This window comes from Macrosteles quadrilineatus, unplaced genomic scaffold (assembly GCF_028750875.1).
Source record: "Macrosteles quadrilineatus isolate MER2022 unplaced genomic scaffold, UCM_ALF_1.0 Scaffold_9__3_contigs__length_116548681, whole genome shotgun sequence".
Taxonomy (NCBI): Eukaryota; Metazoa; Arthropoda; class Insecta; order Hemiptera; family Cicadellidae; genus Macrosteles; species Macrosteles quadrilineatus.
In genome coordinates this window covers 3,448,556-3,468,984 of record NW_026542602.1, presented here as the reverse complement: position 1 = coordinate 3,468,984, position 20,429 = coordinate 3,448,556, and the positions used below count along the sequence as shown (strand labels likewise).

At 37.0% G+C, this 20,429-nt stretch overlaps 1 protein-coding gene across 5 annotated transcripts in view; it reads right to left on the bottom strand.

Annotated features, from left to right (window-relative positions):
* The window catches only part of LOC129003004 (uncharacterized), a 100,540-nt gene extending 83,361 nt beyond the window's left edge, over positions 1 to 17,179 (bottom strand). For all 5 annotated transcript variants that reach the window (XM_054431184.1, XM_054431187.1, XM_054431185.1 and 2 more), the window contains exons 1-4: positions 17,072 to 17,179; positions 13,446 to 13,644; positions 10,780 to 10,809; positions 9,938 to 9,967 (exon numbers count right to left, since the gene is read on the bottom strand). In XM_054431184.1, the coding sequence (XP_054287159.1) occupies positions 9,938 to 9,967; positions 10,780 to 10,809; positions 13,446 to 13,634 (249 nt within the window). In that variant the 5' untranslated portion in view covers positions 13,635 to 13,644; positions 17,072 to 17,179. The remainder of the gene's footprint in view (positions 1 to 9,937; positions 9,968 to 10,779; positions 10,810 to 13,445; positions 13,645 to 17,071) is intronic.
* Positions 17,180 to 20,429: the final 3,250 nt, after the last annotated feature.

The window sequence follows — 20,429 nt, the reverse complement described above, 5'->3', positions numbered from 1 at the left end:
CCTTCCACTGCTCCACATCGCCTTCCCCGACCAAGCGTCTCCTTCCGCTACATTTCCCGACCTTCCCCTGACCTCACGTCTCCTTCCAATACCCCACGTCACATTCCGACTCAAGTGCCAGAGCAATCTAATAATCCGACTTCAGTGCTAGAGCAATCTACGCATCCGATCCCCAGTGCTAGAGCAATCAAAGCATCCGATCCCCAGTGCTAGAGCAATCAAAGCATCCGATCCCCAGTGCTAGAGCAATCTAACCATCCGATCCCCAGTGCTAGAGCAATCTGAGCCTCCGACTCCAATGCTAGAGCAATCTTTGCATCCGACTCCAATGCTAGAGAAATATTAGCATCCGATCCCAGTGATTGAGCAATCTTAGCATCCGATCCCCAGTGCTAGAGCAATCAAAGAATCCGATCCCCAGTGCTAGAGCATTCTTACCATCCGATCCCCAGTGCTAGAGCAATCTGAGCCTCCGACTCCAATGCTAGAGCAATCTTTTCATCCGACTCCAATGCTAGAGAAATATTAGCATCCGATCCCAGTGATTGAGCAATCTTAGCATCCGATCCCCAGTGCTAGAGCAATCAAAGAATCCGATCCCCAGTGCTAGAGCAATCTAACCATCCGATCCCCAGTGCTAGAGCAATCAAAGAATCCGATCCCCAGAGCTAGAGCAATCTAACCATCTGATCCCCAGTGCTAGAGCAATCTACGCATCCGATCCCCAGTGCTAGAGCAATCTAACCATCCGATCCCCAGTGCTAGAGCAATCTAACCATCCGATCCCCAGTGCTAGAGCAATCTTTGCATCCGACTCCAATGCTAGAGAAATATTAGCATCCGATCCCAGTGATTGAGCAATCTTAGCATCCGATCCCTAGTGCTAGAGCAATTAAAGAATCCAATCCCCAGTGCTAGAGCAATCCAACCATCTGATCCCCAGTGCTAGAGCAATCTAACCATCTGATCCCCAGTGCTAGAGCAATCTACGCATCCGATCCCCAGTGCTAGAGCAATCTAACCATCCGATCCCCAGTGCTAGAGCAATCTTTGCATCCGACTCCAATGCTAGAGAAATATTAGCATCCGATCCCAGTGATTGAGCAATCTTAGCATCCGATCCCCAGTGCTAGAGCAATCAAAGAATCCGATCCCCAGTGCTAGAGCAATCTAACCATCTGATCCCCAGTGCTAGAGCAATCTAACCATCTGATCCCCAGTGCTAGAGCAATCTACGCATCCGATCCCCAGTGCTAGAGCAATCTAACCATCTGATCCCCAGTGCTAGAGCAATCTAACCATCTGATCCCCAGTGCTAGAGCAATCTACGCATCCGATCCCCAGTGCTAGAGCAATCTAACCACAGACAATATATCTAACCATCCGATCCCCAGTGCTAGAGCAATCTTAGCATCCGACCCTAGTGCTAGAGCAACCTTTGCATCCGACTCCACTGCTAGAGCAATCTTTGCATCCGACTCCACTGCTAGAGCAATCTTTGCATCCGACTCCAATGCTAGAGAAATATTAGCATCCGATCCCAGTGATTGAGCAATCTTAGCATCCGATCCCCAGTGCTAGAGCAATCAAAGAATCCGATCCCCAGTGCTAGAGCAATCTAACCATCTGATCCCCAGTGCTAGAGCAATCTAACCATCTGATCCCCAGTGCTAGAGCAATCTAACCATCTGATCCCCAGTGCTAGAGCAATCTAACCATCTGATCCCCAGTGCTAGAGCAATCTAACCATCTGATCCCCAGTGCTAGAGCAATCTAACCATCTGATCCCCAGTGCTAGAGCAATCTACGCATCCGATCCCCAGTGCTGGAGCAATCTAACCACAGACAATATATCTAACCATCCGATCCCCAGTGCTAGAGCAATCTTAGCATCCGACCCTAGTGCTAGAGCAACCTTTGCATCCGACTCCACTGCTAGAGCAATCTACGCATCTTTTCCCAGTGCTAGATTAGTTTTAGCATAGACTAACCAACACAAGTAGACTTCTCATCCCATTGTTAATTTTGAAGCTCGTTTTTCATGTCTAGTTCATGTACGCCACACTGGGCGCTAGTGTCAAACGAAATTTTGTTTCTATTATTTTAGGGTTAATTTCTTGATTTGTGCTTTACTGTTTGGTTAAATAATTAGGGGACAATTTATTGTTTATGATTAGATCGTATTATTTGGTTAAACGAGGTTTTAAATGACTGTATTAACGGGAAACAAATTGTAAACAAAACACGACCTCTACATAAACCGTACATGAACTAACAATAAAATTGTCTTCAGCTGTTCCATTAGGATGAGAAATCTACTAAGGGAGTATGTTTTTTCTATGGTTTTAGCTATTAATTTGTTTCTTTACTGCAGTACTTGAGCAATCCGAGCGATCTCTACCTCCCACTGTCTGTAATGATACTGGCATATTTGAAGTCTCAGGACTTAAAGCCACGTATCTGAGTATATTCCTTTTACTTTCCATAGATCCTTGGAATATTCAACCTAGCGACGACCTTTTTATCCGTAGCACCTTTTGAGACGACTCACGTGAAGGTACATCACAACCTAATTAAAGTGAATAGGTAAACAAAATCATAAAACAAAGTGTACTGTAGAGAAGCTACAAATCAAGAAGTTGATATTGGTTTATTTATGTCAAAACATAAATAAATAAAAACGATTGTTCACCACACTATGATGTTTTTAGCTGTTTTACATACGTTAATTGGTGGATGAAAGTTACGTTTTGCTGGCCGTGCGAGCTGTCATCGTCATTTGAGAATCGAGCAGGTTTTTACATCCCAAGGGCCGCAAAATCTACTGTTCGCTTATTTACTCAATACAATAATGTACTGTATATTAAATACACAAGATGTATTGCAATGCAATAGTCTTGTTTTTGTCACCGCTGCCTAGCAACTGTTTATTATTATTTTTGCTGATTCTTCAAATTATTTCTTTACATAACCTTAAAGTTGTAGTTGTATTGACTGTTAGTGTACAGTACATTATTATTGTGGTGAATAGTGGTAATTAATAGGGTATAGTGTGGTGAAAAATAGCGTTCGTACCACGGACCGAAATGGTTTTGCAGCTCTCGATCGTTTTAAAATCTCGACTTCGTTTCGAACTTTCGGCTCTAGGTACAAAATATACTATTATTGATCATGCCAGTACAACTGGGTTTCAGCCTAACTAGAGTTTTGGTTCACAAATAAGTACAGCAAATGCTTTTTGAGTCAGCTGTAATATTGACATTCGTTAATTAATTTTGCCATGAGGTCAACCTTTAGGTACCCTGAGCAATGACATTGCACACTTCAACTGCTAATATTACAAACAATAAGAAAAACAAGGAAGCAAGGCAAGACTGCCTCACATTGGACGCTCGATAGGCCACACATAAACCGAATCTCTCATCCCTCAATTTCAAAATGATATAAAGTGCCTCTATGCCAGGGTTAAAACGACCTTTAAAGCTGTGGTTTTAAATATGCATCCTATCTTTGATGTCGATGGCAACACAACTACTTCCTTGTTCTTCTTCAAATTCTACATTTTGTGTTACGACCAGCTTGCAATAACTGACACCCAGGCATAGAGAAGTTTTTTCATGGTATTCCAGGACAGAGCTACGTCTCTGACCCTCCAAAAACATCGAAGTCATGTCATGCACTAGTGAGTATTCAGAGAGCGCATGTTTAGGTGAGCGAATTTGAGGTCAATTATCAATTATCAATTATTTAAGATGGGGACGCCACTATGTGGGTATTTTAACCTAAATAGGAGTAAAGGATGAGTGTAGGATGAGTGGCGCGATCTTGTAGTCTTGTTAGTGACTAAGGCCGACATGTTCCTTAGACACAGCTGTTAATTAATAGCCCATACAGCTAATGGCAACTAAGGGACCTACAGTTTATTGTGGAATCCGAACCACATTTTTTCCTCGTAATAAACGAATTGGTCTAATTATTAGGATAGTACTGCGGTTAGTCGTAGTACTCACTAGCGCGGACATTAATCCACACCAGGGAGCATCGCACCCACAGTGCATCCCTACAAATATCCACAATTCGTGACCTCCTAGTAGCTGGATTACTGGTCCCTCCCCCTCCTAGCAAATATACCAAAAGCCTCGACCTGGGCGGGTCCCCATGTTGTCTGGAGCCACCATGATGACCACCATCAGCCTCGACAACAGTCTCCTTTCCAAGAGCAACATACATTTACACATACACTACATATCGTAATTAACTTCTTTGCTTTTAATCAATTCTTTTTATATACAGCTATAAATATTTAACATAAACACATACATAAATATTAAATATGATAGGAAATGTCAACAAAAAACATATACAAACAACTGGTTAAACCCAATATTTTATCTCTAACATGAAACTTAACCGTTCCATAGTTCATGGAATTTACTTACTGTTGATCACACTTACTGTTGATCTAGAGAATCAAAAACAGTTACACGACTTATATTATTTTATAATCAAAAGTTAACAAAGTGCATTGATCATTGAAATAAGCTTTATACTATTCTCTAAGTTTTAATCATGCAGCTGTCTAGGTAAACACGACCACTTCATTGATCGAATAGCAGAAAATGTAACGTCAAGTGAAACAGTAAACCTTTTACAATCATCAGGGCACTTAAACGTGACCACGCATGAATCACAGGCCAAGAAATGTTTCAGATTTTACAATAGAATGCTAAGTTCAATATTTTAGCCTGATAGTAGTTTCATTTGCCAAAGTCAATAAATGAAGAAAAAATTACAAGCCACCTCTTGTAAAATCCCTCAGAATTCGTGGAAATAATTACTAAAGATTTATATTTACTAAATTGTGTAACAAGTCTAATGTCGGAAACATGAGTTCTCTTATGTGAATAAACATTTAACTAAAGCCTAGTATTTTTTAAACGTCTCTATTTTAAGAACTAATCAAAACAACGTTAAGCAGCTTAAATTTACCAAAGAATCTGTAAAAATTACTTTAAGTGCTGTTTCTATGGAATTCTGTCAATAAAACAACTATCAGCTTGTAGAATAAAAAACTTGAAAAAGCAACGGATATAGAGCCTTAATTATGCAATCAATTACATGAAATTTATATAATAAATAGATTTTCCAAACAGTTAAACAATTATTAAAAAATATTTAATTTAATTGGCTTAAGCCAGTAGTCTGGAATAGGGAATAACTAACTCTTGTCGTTTATTTTGTTATGTATTACATATTTACCCATATCTTATATATATCAACGCTTTTTTGTAAAATGGTGTTACTATTATGATTGAAATAAGTGAATAGAGAAACTAGGTAAACAAAGTGAGTTTTCTGATTTTCTTATGGAAACCAATAACAACAATTATTGAAAAAAATAAATAAAAATTATTTACTGGTTATTTACATTTAAAAGCCTCATCTCAGAACTTTGTATCTGTTACATATTTTGCTATTTTGCTTCTGTACTTTTTATATTAATCCATGTGTTAATTATTTACAATTTTCATATCATAATATTTACTATTCAGTTATGAACAAATAGTTATGCAAGTTACAAGTGCTTGTATTTATTAATTGGCGACGAGGATAAAAAAAAGAAACTACACTTTATTACCTTCAATTTTTTACCTTTTATTATCTAATCACCAATCTAAATTGTTCATATCTTCACTAGTCAACTACAGAATGGAAATTTTACAGAACATTGATTTACTAGTAGATTTGAGGAAAGTACGGGCTATTGTTAAAGGCCATATTACAAGGGCAGACAGACTGTTAGATGATGTATCCACCATACCAACAGAAGTCTTACAAAACAGAATGGATTTATTAGAAAAAAAACTGGAAAAGGTTTGAAGCTGTTCAACTGAAAATAGAATTGAATTCAAAAGAAGAAGATGTTTGATGAGGAAGTTAGATACAGAGTTGACATGGAAGACCGATATTACAAAGTAAAAGATCAGTTACAAATCAGAAAAACACAATTAGAACTAGAGAAAGATCTACAACAAGGTAGTATGACCAACAGAAGTAATCATATGTACCGTTCACTTACTTCAGCTATATCATTCACACCCTTTCAAGATGATGAAACGTTCAAGAACTTTATCAGGCGCTTAGAGATGTTTATGCATTTACATGGACATGGACTGCAACCCAAGGACAAGGTTTACACTCTTCTTCACGCCTTGTCTCCTACCCTACATCAGAAATTGTATGATTTGTGTGCGCCTGAGGACCCACTTGATAAGACCTACTCAGATCTGGTAAAGTTACTATCAGATTATGTTGATCCTCAGCCGAGTACATGGGCACTGCAGCATAGATTTTTATCAAGAGTACAGGACCTATCAGAATCAGTGAAAATATATTCCTCTGAACTCCAAAAATTAACAACAGATTGTGATTTTTCATGTGAGAGTTGTGGGAAAACCATCGCCAACACTTTTACGCATGCGGTTCATCAGAGGAATTAAAGATGCTGATGTAAGAGCGAGGATACTACAGGAAAAAACCACTAAATGATTTCATGATGTTGTTAAATTGGCAACAGCAATGGAACTAGCCAAAGATGAAAGCTCCCTGGTCAAAACTTCAACAGATTTTACAAAAAATACTGTTCACAAGATTGGAAACAAAAAACTGAACTATGTATCCACGAAATCTCAGCCTTCATCCTTTGACAAACTGAGAGGAAGATGCTACCGTTGCGGTTCAAGGGAACATAGAGCCAACAACTGCAAGTTTGCTTCTGAAACGTGTCACAAATGCAAAAAACAGGGTCACATTGCCAATGTCTGTATGCAAGCAAAGGAAACCAAAGTTCATCAGACTGAAAAAGATGGAAACGATAATTTTCAAGAAGAAACTCATGAAATTTACAAATTGAACAATAGCAGTAGTGATAAAATACTTATTGATGTTTTGCTAGAGGGAAATCCAGTTCAGATGGAGCTGGATACAGGTTCAGCTATTAGCACCTTACCGTATAATATGTTCAAGAAACTTAATACGAACAAAAGACTTTTTAATACACAGCTACGACTTAAAACCTGTACAGGCGAATTATTCAAGCCCAAAGGCGTAGTGTTTGTTCAATGTTCATACAAAAACCAGAGTTTTATGGGTAAACTCTATATTGTAGACGGTCACTTGGATCCTATTTTCGGTCGAGACTGGCTACGGGAAGTAGAGTTGGACTGGAAAGAAATAAAAGCAATCAAACAAGAAACAGGAGGACGTTTAGATGAACTTCTAAACAAATACATGGATGTTTTCGAGCCAGATATAGGCCAAATACCTGATCAACTTGGCCACTTACAACTGGTACCTGAAGCTCGACCAATATTTATGAAAGCAAGGCCAATACCTTATTCCTTGAAACAAAAGGTAGAAACTGAACTAGAGCGCTTAGAAACTGCAGGAATATTAACACAGACGGACAATTTCGAATGGGGAACACCCATAGTACCAGTAATGAAACCCTATGGTGAAATTAGAATATGTGCCGATTATAAGGTTACGGTGAACAGACAAATTCAAGACGAACACTATCCGATACCAAGAATTGAAGATATCTTCGCAAATATGAGCGGTGGCAAAACTTTCTGTACTCTGGACTTAAAGAGGGCTTACTTACACCTACAAATGGATGAAGCAAGTGCTGACATCCAAACCTTAAGTACACATAAGGGACAATTCAGAGTTAATCGACTCATGTTTGGCGTTGAAGTAGCTCCTGGAATTTGGCAAAGAATCATGGACAAGGTCTTATCAGGTATAGAAGGCACTCAATGCTTCTTCGATGACATAATCATCTAAGGAAAATCAGAAGAAGAGTTGCTCACTCGGTTGGAAATGGTACTTCAAAGAATAAAAATGAACTAAGGTTGAACAGAGATAAATGCAAGTTTCTACACAAACAAATTGAGTACTTAGGTCACACTATAGATGCCCATGGAATCCACAAATCAGAAGATAAAGTTAAGGCTATCAGACAAGCAAGAAGACCCCAGAATGTTAGTGAACTGCGAACCTTCTTAGGTCTTGTCAACTATTATAACAGAGTTATCGAGGACCTGGCAACGATTCTCAATCCGTTACATGGACTACTGAAAAAGGAGAAGAAATACAAGTGGACAGATCAATGTGAACAAAGATTTCAGAAAGTCAAGGAGATCATTACAAATGAAATTGTCCTTACTCATTTTGATCCAGTCTTACCTTTGGTATTGGCAACAGACGCATCTCCGGTGGGACTTGGTGTAGTACTGTCACATAGATTTCCAGATGGAAGTGAAAGACCCATAGCCTTCGCTTCAAGAACACTGACAAAACCGGAAGAGAAATATAGCCAAATTGACAAAGAGGCCACTGGAATTTATTGGGGACTAAAAAAGTTCTTCCAATATTGCTATGGACGTAAATTCGTCCTAGTAACGGATCACAAGCCATTAGTTACAATATTCAATCCTGATAAAAACCTACCTTCTATGTCAGCTACACGACTTTTTAACTATTCACACTTCTTATCAGGTTTTGACTACAAAATAGAGTTTAGACGAACAAATGATCATGGAAATGCGGACTTCCTTTCAAGATTCCCTATTGAAAAACATTCAAATACCAGCATGGACCAGACTGATGTTTTCTATATGTACCAAATTGCAACGATCAACCTAAACCATAACCTAATTGCTCAAGAAACGAAAAAGGATGAAAACATGCAACACTTGCTACTAGCTTTGGAAACTGGAAAATCGCTGGAGCACCATGGTTATCATGACGGTGAGCTATGTCTACATGATGGTTGTATCATGAAAGGTTGGAGAGTGATGATTCCTAGATCTTTACAAAAACATGTCCTCGAAGAACTACATTTTGGTCATCTGGGAAAGGTAAAAACCAAAGACATAGCACGAAGCTTTTGCTACTGGAAAGGTTTGGACAAAGATATAGAAGATAATATTTCAAAATGCAGACAGTGCAGGGAAAAACAAAATTTACCGAAGAAAGAAATTAACCATCCCTGGGAGCCAGCAAGTGAACCATGGGAGCGGGTCCACATAGATTTCGCTGGGCCAACCAACGGAAATTACTTTCTGTTGGTAGTAGACGCATTCAGCAAGTGGGTTGAAGTCATACCTACGAAGAGTATTACATCTTCATGGACAATCAGAGAGCTGCGTAAAATATTCACCACCTTTGGAGTACCAAGTGTTATAGTCTCTGATAATGGTCGTCAGTTCAACTTCTCTGAATTTAGTAACTTTTTTAAGAAATGTGGAACTTTGCACAAAATGACAGCTCCTTACCATCCTTCTTCGAACGGCCAAGTCGAAGGCTTCGTACAAACGATAAAGAAACTTATCAACTGCATGTCAGACGAGCCTGGTACACTGGAAGAAAAGCTTCTCCAACTGCTGATGAAACTACGTCAAGCTCCGAATTCAACTGGAAACAGCTCATACTTCTTGATGTTCAACAGAAGGATCCGCACGTACTTAAGTTTACTCTTACCTAAGACAGAGAAAGAAACAAAACCACCCAAAGGAATAGTGAGATACTTCAAACCAGGTGAACGAGTACAAGTACGGAACTATTCCGGGAAATGTAAATGGGGTTAAGGAAATGTCCAAAGTAGAGACGGTCACATTCACTATTTTATCAAGATGGACGATGGACAAATTTGGAGACGCCACATTGATCAAATGTTGCGTACGAAAGTTTGAGGGGAGACCATTGTTAAGGGGAGACCACTGTTACATATTTTGCTATTTTGCTTCTGTACTTTTTATATTAATCCATGTGTTAATTATTTACAATTTTCATATCATAATATTTACAGTCTGACCTTAATACATAGGGAGCCTAGACAAGGCCAATTAAATAATAATTTATAAAGTCAACTTACTTGTTGCTGGTTCTGGGGCGCTCGTACAACCTAAAATAATGTCGAAATTAAATTTAGTTCTACTGTTTTCTATTCAGTTATGAATAAATAGTTATGCAAGTTACAAGTGCTTGTATTTATTAGTATCTCCTCAGCGTTTAGCATTAGGGATATTTAGAGAAGAGAATAGGCCTGTGACATTCCTAGGTATTATATTTATACATAATATTTATGCTAAATTTCAACTATATTGGTAAAGTATTTTAGTAGTGGCAACCGGAGAGACAAACAGACAAACACCGCCTTATAGTTATAATATTATAGATTACTCATATTGTATTTTGAGAAATAGTTTTTTTATTAACATTTTAGATTTTCTAGCATATTTCCATTTCACTGCCCTTGCAATTTCAACTTTTTTTATCTCTGTTTGGTATCATTTTAGTTTTAATTCCCTTCAGTTCAAAGTCAATGCAGACATGAATAATTTGTGGTAATTTATAACTCTCCTAAGGGGTCTTACGTTTGACGATGACGTGGTCTATAAGAGTGGTCGACTCGGTGGTGACCCTGGTTGGCTTTCATCAGTTGGGCATTTGAAGGAAAGCCAGGAATATTTTTGGTATTCGATGAAGTGTGCATTTTACCTGATAGGCCTACCATTAAACTGGGGAATAAATCAAGATCCAATAAGGAAAGTGGATATTCTCTTGGTCTGCAGGTTTTCTACGGGGATGTGCCTTCCATAAACGAAAACTGGTTTTTTTATTGTATTTTATGAGTTTTTAAAGTTACAGTCTGACCTTAATACATAGGGAGCCTAGACAAGGCCAATTAAATAATAATTTATAAAGTCAACTTACTTGTTGCTGGTTCTGGGGCGCTCGTACAACCTAAAATAATGTCGAAATTAAATTTAGTTCTACTGTTTATTTTTCTATCCACACACACAAGCGTTTTCTTCTAAATATTGATCTACTATTCAATATCTTTTCTGCACAAAAATGACTATCAAACTAAGTAGGACTGTGTACAACTACTACAAAACCCATTTTGCCTTATAGGCCTACTGAAAGTTCTTTTTTTATATAACAATAATGCAATTTTTTTTTGCTGCACAGAATTTATCCTACCTATAATTAAATAGGCTTAATTAAAAGGCCTAAGTACGTTAGAGGCCGAGTACAAAAATAAATTCATAATTTTGTTCTCAATTATATACATTAATTACAACACAAATTCAAATATGTTTTATTGTAATAAATGCTTTTCTTTATAATCAATTTAGTACGTCATTTGTTAGGTTTATCATATATTTAAAAGTCCGTAGTCTCAAGTTATCTTTAAAGTTTTGGGTGTTTTTCTTTTAATGATTACGAAGAGACAATTTTCTTGTTCACCATATTTAGGAGATCATGATGATACAGTTTCTTAACATAAGACATAATTTGTGTCTCTTTGTATGTTAGAGAAGATGAAGAAATGTATAGAATTTTATTTTCTTATGTTACAGACTGTACTGTACTGTTTTGTTGTTGTTTTATTTAAATGTTTTGTTTATTATTTATTTAGATTTTAACTGTATGAAAGGACCATTATGTGCTAATTTAACCATAATAAAGAAGGATTTTAATTTTAATTTTAACTATACAGATATCGTTTTATGATACATTACATCCAGGGTGGAAAAAAGTCCCGGGAGAGTTACAGTATATAATTTAAAAAAAATTTTCAAGATGGAGCTACAAAACGTGGTACACAGTAATTGGTCGTTAAAATCATTTTTACACATTATTCTATAATACGCCACCCCATAAGGGAGACGGTCTACTAGGAGTCAGAAAATCATCTTAAATGCATGCAAACCCCGTTTATATGTACGCAAGTTTTTTTTTTTTTTTTTTAGTGTACGAATTTGAGCAATTGCAATGCATTACAGGAGTTATTTCAAAACGAATAACAGTCATATTTACAATGAGTTTAATAGAGTCAATTCAAAGATTACCGGTGTGTAACTCAGACCATGTTTATCTTCGTTTTTGATAAACCTAAGAATTCCATCCGGTTTTTCCTTCTCAAAATGCCTCGCTGTACAGGCAACACAGGCCATTGATAGAGGGCCAATTGAGAACGAAAAGTCGTTTTTGGGTAGTGTTAGGGCACATTTGTAACCTAATAGTTGAGATTGTCCAGGGTCAGGTGCTGACTGTGATGAGTTAAGCCTATTACGCGCCACTGTTCTGTAGAGTGTAGCTGCGGTCGTTATCACGATTCCACCTCCTGTCTGTGTCGTTGTCGTCGCGTCGGAGGCATTTAAAAGAATAAAACAACAAATAAACAAATTATAGCTACACAAAACAACGATAAATGCACAAATTTAAGTTACAATCATGCTTACAAGATCCGTCATAGCGACACAAAACAACGATAAATACACAAATTTAAAATACAACCATACTAACACGATCCGTCTGGGGGGTTATGTTTACACAAGCTCAAACAGTAAATAAATGTACTCAATGCGTTTCATTGAATTGGAAAATAAATAACAGCAATTAAATTATACAGCTGATCAAAATGTAAACAATTATGTTCTTCATAAGGATAACATGAGCACTTTCAAAGCCACTGGGGCAGAGCCCAAGGGACTTTTTCAAAAATGTAAGGCCAGTTTGCAAATCTACCCGACACGCTCTTTCCAATGAGACGTCAATGGATAAAATCGGTTAAGAAATGGCGGAGAAGTTACACGGACAATAGTTATTTGTGCAACTAGTGAGAAAAGTGAGCAATTGACTCACTCGAGAGAAATCTTAACATATAGCGTATTAATTATATAGATTTAATTAAATGTCATTACTGGTGGAATGACATGCTGCAAATTCGAACTCGAGCGAACAAACAAGTCTAAAATGGCAGAAATTCAAAAAATTTTTAAGTCTGTATTTTTAATCTTTAAACGGCTGCCATTTTTACTCTGTTGTTCTTTTTTCGTTCATCTAAAATTTGCGGCATTGGTTTCTACTTATAAAGACCTTAAATTTGATGTGCATATCAGCCTATGCTTACATTTAAGATTTTCTTCTGACTGCCAGAGGGCCAGCCCCCGACACATTAGCGTATCACTGAATAATATGTGAACATTACTTTTGTGCCCAGAAACTGTGTACGAATTGTATTTTAATCTTTATTATTTTTTGAAATATTTGACAGTTTCCGGGATTTTTTTCCACCCTGTATAGGTTTAACTATGGCTCATTTAGCTAACCATAAAACCGTGTTTAAAAAGTCTTTTAAATTAATTTTCTACAGTAAACTAAAACTGTAATTACCTATCCCTAATCCACACGCCAATCACTGGAACAATTTTCAAGATACCGATGACACTATAAAGCACTGAAAGAACACCCTTATAACATTTTAAATTTCTTATTCTTAGGCAAATACTTAAATAAATAACAAAATTGAGCTTAGTTTTATTAATAAGTTCCGTTTATTCTCACTTATTCGTAATAAGTATGGTAAATACCTGTACAGAACACCTTCCACCGCTACAAGGGGGTACCATATCCTCAAGTCGACCCTTTCTATTCGAAACTATCACGCCTGGCATCCCGAGTAGATCATCACTGGTAAGGGTGCCATCTTCAAGAGGTGCAGAGACCAAACCTATCCAGCAGATCAATGTTGCGAGTGCCAAAGTAGGCCTGACTTCCATAGTGTTTTGTCTGAAAATAATTAATTGGAATTGTAACAAATATTTCTTAGGTGTAAACTATAGTGATAGGCGTTGTTTTTTTAATACTCAATTTAATCCCACGGATAATTTTTACTATAACTTGCGAAACTGAATCATTCTGAAAGCCAAATTCCACATAAATAAACATATTACAAATATAATTTATTAAATTTCCTTTTTTATCTAACTTAGAACCCACGGTTATATCAGATATAATTCTGTGTATATATTATATAGATTCTGTATATATATTATATAGATTCTGTATATTATGCAAGGACGACCAAACAGACAACAAATTACGTCAACCTATAAAGCAAAAGTTATTACCCCGCTAAAACAATAATTTTCCAATTATGAATTTTAAAGTATTTCAAATACGAATATTTATTGGTAAAGGTATATGACGTAATTTTATAAGGTAATTTTTGCAACTTTATTGTATTCCCGACAGTTCCTGCCTGCCAGTGACTAGCGGTGGCTATAGTTTAGTTTGAAATTACGACCGTCCCGTTTACCTAGTAAATACAGGGAGCGCCCAATGATCTAACGGTTTTCTTTGCCGCCCTGTCGAGCGAATGAGTGGCGGAGGGTGGTGGGAATAGGGGCGTTACAAAGCCAACGTGTGAACATTTTTAGTAGCCATGGAGCCGTGGGATAGCTGAGAAACATGTATTTGTAGTAGAAGTGTTTTTAAAAGTGGAAATTCCTGTGTAGCTGTTCAGTACACGTTTCAATGTGGGTCCAAGGGGAAAAGTCCCAACTCAAAAAACCATTTTGCTGTGAGTAGGTAACTTCAGAGCTACTAGTTCAGCATTGAAAAAAAGCCAACAGGCTGTCCAAGTCCAAGGTCAGTCCGGACGCCAGAGAACGCTGAGAGAGTAAGAGATGCTGTTGAAGTTAGTCCTCAGTGGCCTAAACGTTAAGCTGCAGCTCTGTACTTGTCTGGCCGCTCGGTAGAAGAGTATTACAATACGACCTGCATTTCCATTCATACAAAATGGCAATTGTGCAACAGTTGAAACCCAGTGGTTATGCAAAGCGCATCTCTTTTTCAGAACAAGTAGTGATTGATTTTCTTACATGTAACAACATTTTCATTATGAGCGACGAATCACAGTTTCAACCACAACATACAGTCTTCCTCACTCTCTTTAGTTTCACACCACGTTGTCAGATTTTATTTTCAATGCTGAACTAGTAGCTCTAAAGTTACCCACCCACAGCAAAATGGTGTTTCGAGTTGGGACTTTTCTTCTTTGGCCCACATTGAAACTTGTACTGAACAGCTACACAGGAATTTCAACTTTTAAAAACACTCCTACTACAAATACATGTTTCTCAGCTATCCCACGGCTCCATGGCTATTAAAAATGTCCACACGTTGGCTTTGTAACGCCCCTATTCCCACCACCCTACGCCACTCATTCGCTTAACAGGGTGGCAAAGAAAACCGTCAGATCATTTTGCCGCTCCCTGTAGTTACGTCTAAATTATTTCTCGTTTATTCGCCGTTTAAATACCCCGAGACTTGTCACCTGAGCTCTAAACTTCGTCGTTGCGGGTGATCTTAGGAGCATCCCGATTCGAATTCACCTTTAGCCTATACTTTTAACTGAAATGGCGACAAAGTTTGATCTATTGACGTACGTAATACACCTTACAATACTTAACCAGAGCCTTTAGTCAGATAATTTAAAGTATAACACGAGTTGTTTATCGAATTTACAAGAAAAAAACATTCGTCTGACATACAGAGTCGTTCTAAAAGTTAGGCAACATTTTGAAGACACTTACACGAAGAGGAAGAGGATAAACAAGAATGACCTGATCGTCTGAACACTTCTAGATCTCTGAACCTTCGGATAGTTAAAATAATGAATCTCTCAAAACCGTGAGCAGCTTCGTCCCCTGGATTTTTCTACTCCTTTTGAACACTCCAGGGAAGATATTCGAGTGGAGGCAATTCTAAGAAGGCCTATCCTGCCTTTGTGAGTACAATTTTATCCCCCCCCCCCCTTAAAGTTTTACGTCACAAAGGAGGTAATGACATTCTAGTGGACTCCACCAACTGAAGGAAATCATTTATAAAGCAAATTTTTACAGTTAGTTAAACAATATAGAAATTTATGTCTAGTGAATTATTTAGCTTGAACAAAGAGTAGGCCTAATATGATATAAAATATAGTCTAACGATGTTGATTAGAATGTTGTAGTCCTTTTAAATGTTAAAATTCGTCTAGCCATTCGTCCACCCATGCCGTAAAAATTACCTATTTCTGTGATTTTATCAATAACATATGATGGTTATTCCCATATCTTACTCATTATTGTTTTTGACAAGCTATTGGGAGAAAGTATGTGTCAGTTTGCCGATCCTTTTTATTTCTTGTTGTACTATATTAGATGGTAGGTTAGCTTGTTGATTAAGATAACTATAATAATCTTTTTACATTTACGTAGTTATTTGTTAGCAGCTAAACTATACAAAACGGTAGCCTATTTACCGTTTATCACACTATCAATAAGTTCCACATTGGTTTAGGGGTTCTTTTAGGCTTTAAAATTGGTTCACATTATTCTTATGTATTTTACTTATAAGAATCCATGGAATCAATGAAATGAGATAAACCAAATTCTTTTACAACCATACGGCCAACTAGTTTTCCTAAATAACAAATACATGTACACCTTAAAAATCAAAACTAATAATTTGATTAATTTTAGGTCAATATTTTTATATTAATGTACAATCAATTTACTGGACACCATTAAATAAAATCAAAGCAAATTAGTTGAACAGTAGATCGGCTTTGTTAATGTAAAGTCAATTTACTGGGCACTATCATACATAACAAAATCAATGCAAATTATTTAAATAATACATTGTAAATGTAAAATAAATTGATTGGACACTATCATACATAGCTAATGATTTGAATTATAGGTCGAATTTTTTGTAGAAAATATATAATATACACTGTCACACATATTACAATCAAAGCAAATGATTTGAATAATAATATGTTGATATTAATTTTTACAACATATGATTTACGATTTTTTAAATATGTCCGGCCTGTTATCTTACTCCATGTTCACCTACATCTGATCATTTCTGTGTATTCAAATAAAATAACTGACCGATTAAATCGTAAAAATATAATTTAAATAGTCATAGAACTTGTTCAGCCTACAATTAGTTAGACTGGATAATTCAATTGCCGTCCCATAATATTTAACACCTATTTAAAACCAGAGTGAAGTCCCGAGAATAATATAGTTACAACTCAAAAGAATATGTATTCCTATAGTTATATAAAATAAAATAAATTGTAATTGAAAATCTGTATGTAATTGACATAGTACATATCTAATCAAATTCTACGTTAAAACTGTTATTTTTAATAACTAACCTGTTGTGCAAGTTGCTCAGCCAAGTTTCAACGCTGAAGTAACGGTTGTATTCGGCAAAAACAAGTTGACGATACAAGATGGTTAACACTTGCTGTTACCGAGCAATTTACTCAATTACGATGTCACTTTGACAAATTTATGTGTTGCCAAAAAATGTGTTGAGCATTGGTAAACACGTGAAAAAATTGTTGGTTCGAACATTCTTTCTAGAGAGTATTTGATATTGATAACATTTATACTTTAGATTCACTAAAGAATCGGACAGTTTTTAAGGAGAGAATGCAATTAAATACGCTTGACGCCATGACAACCATCATTTATATCAAGGACACTGAATAGGCTAGAACTTGAAATTTATTAAAAGCTTTCAGAACAAACGTTGATTGCCTTTTACATTGTACTACCAATCTTATTATTTTTTATCTTATTACTTACTAATTTATGAGTAAATTTCATTGTCCTACAGTTACCTGACAATGTGGGCTTTCTTGCACTGATTATAGCACTCCATGTAGCTAATTTTTGCATTTACTTACTTTTGCCACACTAATTTGTTTTTGGCGCACTCCAGTATTGCAACCAAACAACACAAAACAATGTGCTTTTATTAAGCACGACATACGTGCACGCTTGAAAATAGGTTGTCAACATTTAAAGATACTACGACTACCATCAGCTGGTGCAGTGTTTCTCATTTCGTTCAACGCTTCGAATTAACCTAACCTAAAAACGTATTGTACAGTGTTTGAAAGACTAATTATTTCTAGGTTTTATAGTAACTGTGAGAAAACATAAAACGTGTAACATGAGCGCAAATTGTCTTTGCTGCATTCGAGAAACTATCCACACTCGCCTGCGGCTCCTGCGTAAAAAGAGGTTTACATAATATATCATAGAATGCATAGTATATAGTAAAGGGAGCATACATACATAACAGTAACATCAGAAGATGGTTTCCGTGTCCTTAATTTCCTAAACTAACCAAAATAAAGGTGTCGATGCCGATGAAAAGGAATATGGTATTTTGCTTCAACTGGAAAACGGAACCCTTACCAGTGTCAAAGTATTTAAAAATCAGTTGATGATTATTCTTTTAACAGTATGTAACAATATTTTTACAGTAAACAGTATCTAAACACAAACAATTTCATTTGTTGTTTTAGCAAATTTAAAATTATGGAAGGAATGCAATTATTTATTGAAAATTAATAACAAAACCCAGGCAAACAAAGAGAAGGTTTCACTCAAAGGATATGGTGTACAAATATATCTATCTTGCCACATTGATTAATAAATTCTTAGTTTGTTTTAATATTACAATTATTTGTTTTGCATTTGAGATTTTTAGGGACTTTTGTTCCCCTAGTTGCCCTAGTATCATTTAATAAACAAAAAGCATTGTTGTAACATTGTTAAAAGTTTGCTGGGAAACTTTTTTTGAAACAAGTTTAGATAAATTTACCTATGGCTGACTAGCTCACCAACTTGCTTCATTTCATGTTACCTGATGTTTGAATTTGTCAAAGTGACAGATAAATTAAGTCTATGACGCACGACAAGTGGTATCTATCAATATACGCAGCAAGTAAAAAACAGCTAATACTGCTCCTTGAACACTTCTATATCATTGGTTCGCCTTTTAAATTTACAATCATAATTTTCGACAACACAGCTTTTAAGTAAAAATATTTACAAGCAACAGTGCCATTTCGGAATGTGTTGCTAATTTACGAGTCCAAATGTATTGCATATTTTTCTTTTTTTTTTTTTCTTTTATGCTTAGTCATAATAACCTTTGATGATCTAAAATAGATCATTTTGTGTATTACAGTTACCTGGATCTCAGACAAAAACACTTATGCTATTACAGCCAAATATTGTGGTCAAACATTATTCAGGTATTATTATTGTAATGAAAAATGTGAAATGGGTTTTGATTACTGTTATTAGTCTCCAATAGGTTTCAAGTGAAACTAGACATCTTTTTTAACTCTGGTATCGGAAGGCGTTCTGTCATTCTCCTCTGAAATCACAACCATACAAGAAGTTTTTAAGATGCAGTATAGTGTTAAGCCATTTCCATCGTGTAGTGCTAAGTGATAAAGAAGAATCGCCCACAATCTAATTCATTTAAGTTTGCGAACCAATCCCCAGATACCTAGGACTGTATAGAGTAACCTAAAAAATCACACCTATTGTGTACGCTCTAGCTGACCTTCAATGTTTATGCATTAGTAAATGTTTTAGTGCTCACATAAAGTAATACTATCAATAGAAGACAGTTTGAGAAATTTTCTTGAAAAAGGGGAGTGTTTTTGACATTTAATTCTCAAGTTTTCTACTATTTGAAATTTTGTTGGGCGGATCACGTGAAAGACAGATGTTAACTTGCTAATGTGTGCACATGCAGTGGTGACGATTAACTATTGCATTCCGATTGATGAATTTTGTTAATGTTTGCTGTGCCTCCTACATCTTTGGATTTAATTCTGAATTACCAATTGAAGTAGTGGACCTGTAAATACTATCCCCGAGCTACAATATCAAGATGCTCCTGAAAACAAGCAAACCCCCTCCACCCTGAGCTAGGCCGATACAATTAGGCAGGGGTGGCAATACGTGCAAGCGAATCCCTTCAACCCTGAGTTAGGCCAATACAATTAGGCAGGGGTGGCAATACGTGCAGGCGAATCCCTTCCACCCTGAGTTAGGCCAATACAATTAGGCAGGGGTGGCAATACGTGCAAGCGAACCCCTTCCACCCTGAGTTAGGCCAATACAATTAGGCAGGGGTGGCAATACGTGCAAGCGAATCCCTTCCACCCTGAGTTAGGCCGATACAATTAGGCAGGGGTGGCAATACGTGCAAGCGAATCCCTTCCACCCTGAGTTAGGCCAATACAATTAGGCAGGGGTGGCAATACGTGCAACCGAATCCCTTCCACCCTGAGTTAGGCCAATACAATTAGGCAGGGGTGGCAATACGTGCAAACAAACCCCTTCCACCCTGAGTTAGGCCAATACAATTAGGCAGGGGTGGCAATACGTGCAAGCAAACCCCTTCCACCCTGAGCTAGGCCAATACAATTAGGCAGGGGTGGCAATACGTGCAAGCAAACCCTCTCCACCCTGAGTTAGGCCAATACAATTAGGCAGGGGTGGCAATACGTGCAAGCAAACCCTCTCCACCCTGAGCTAGGCCAATACAATTAGGCAGGGGTGGCAATACGTGCAAGCAAACCCCTTCCACCCTGAGCTAGGCCAATACAATTAGGCAGGGGTGGCAATACGTGCAAGCGAACCCCTTCCACCCTGAGTTAGGCCAATACAATTAGGCAGGGGTGGCAATACGTGCAA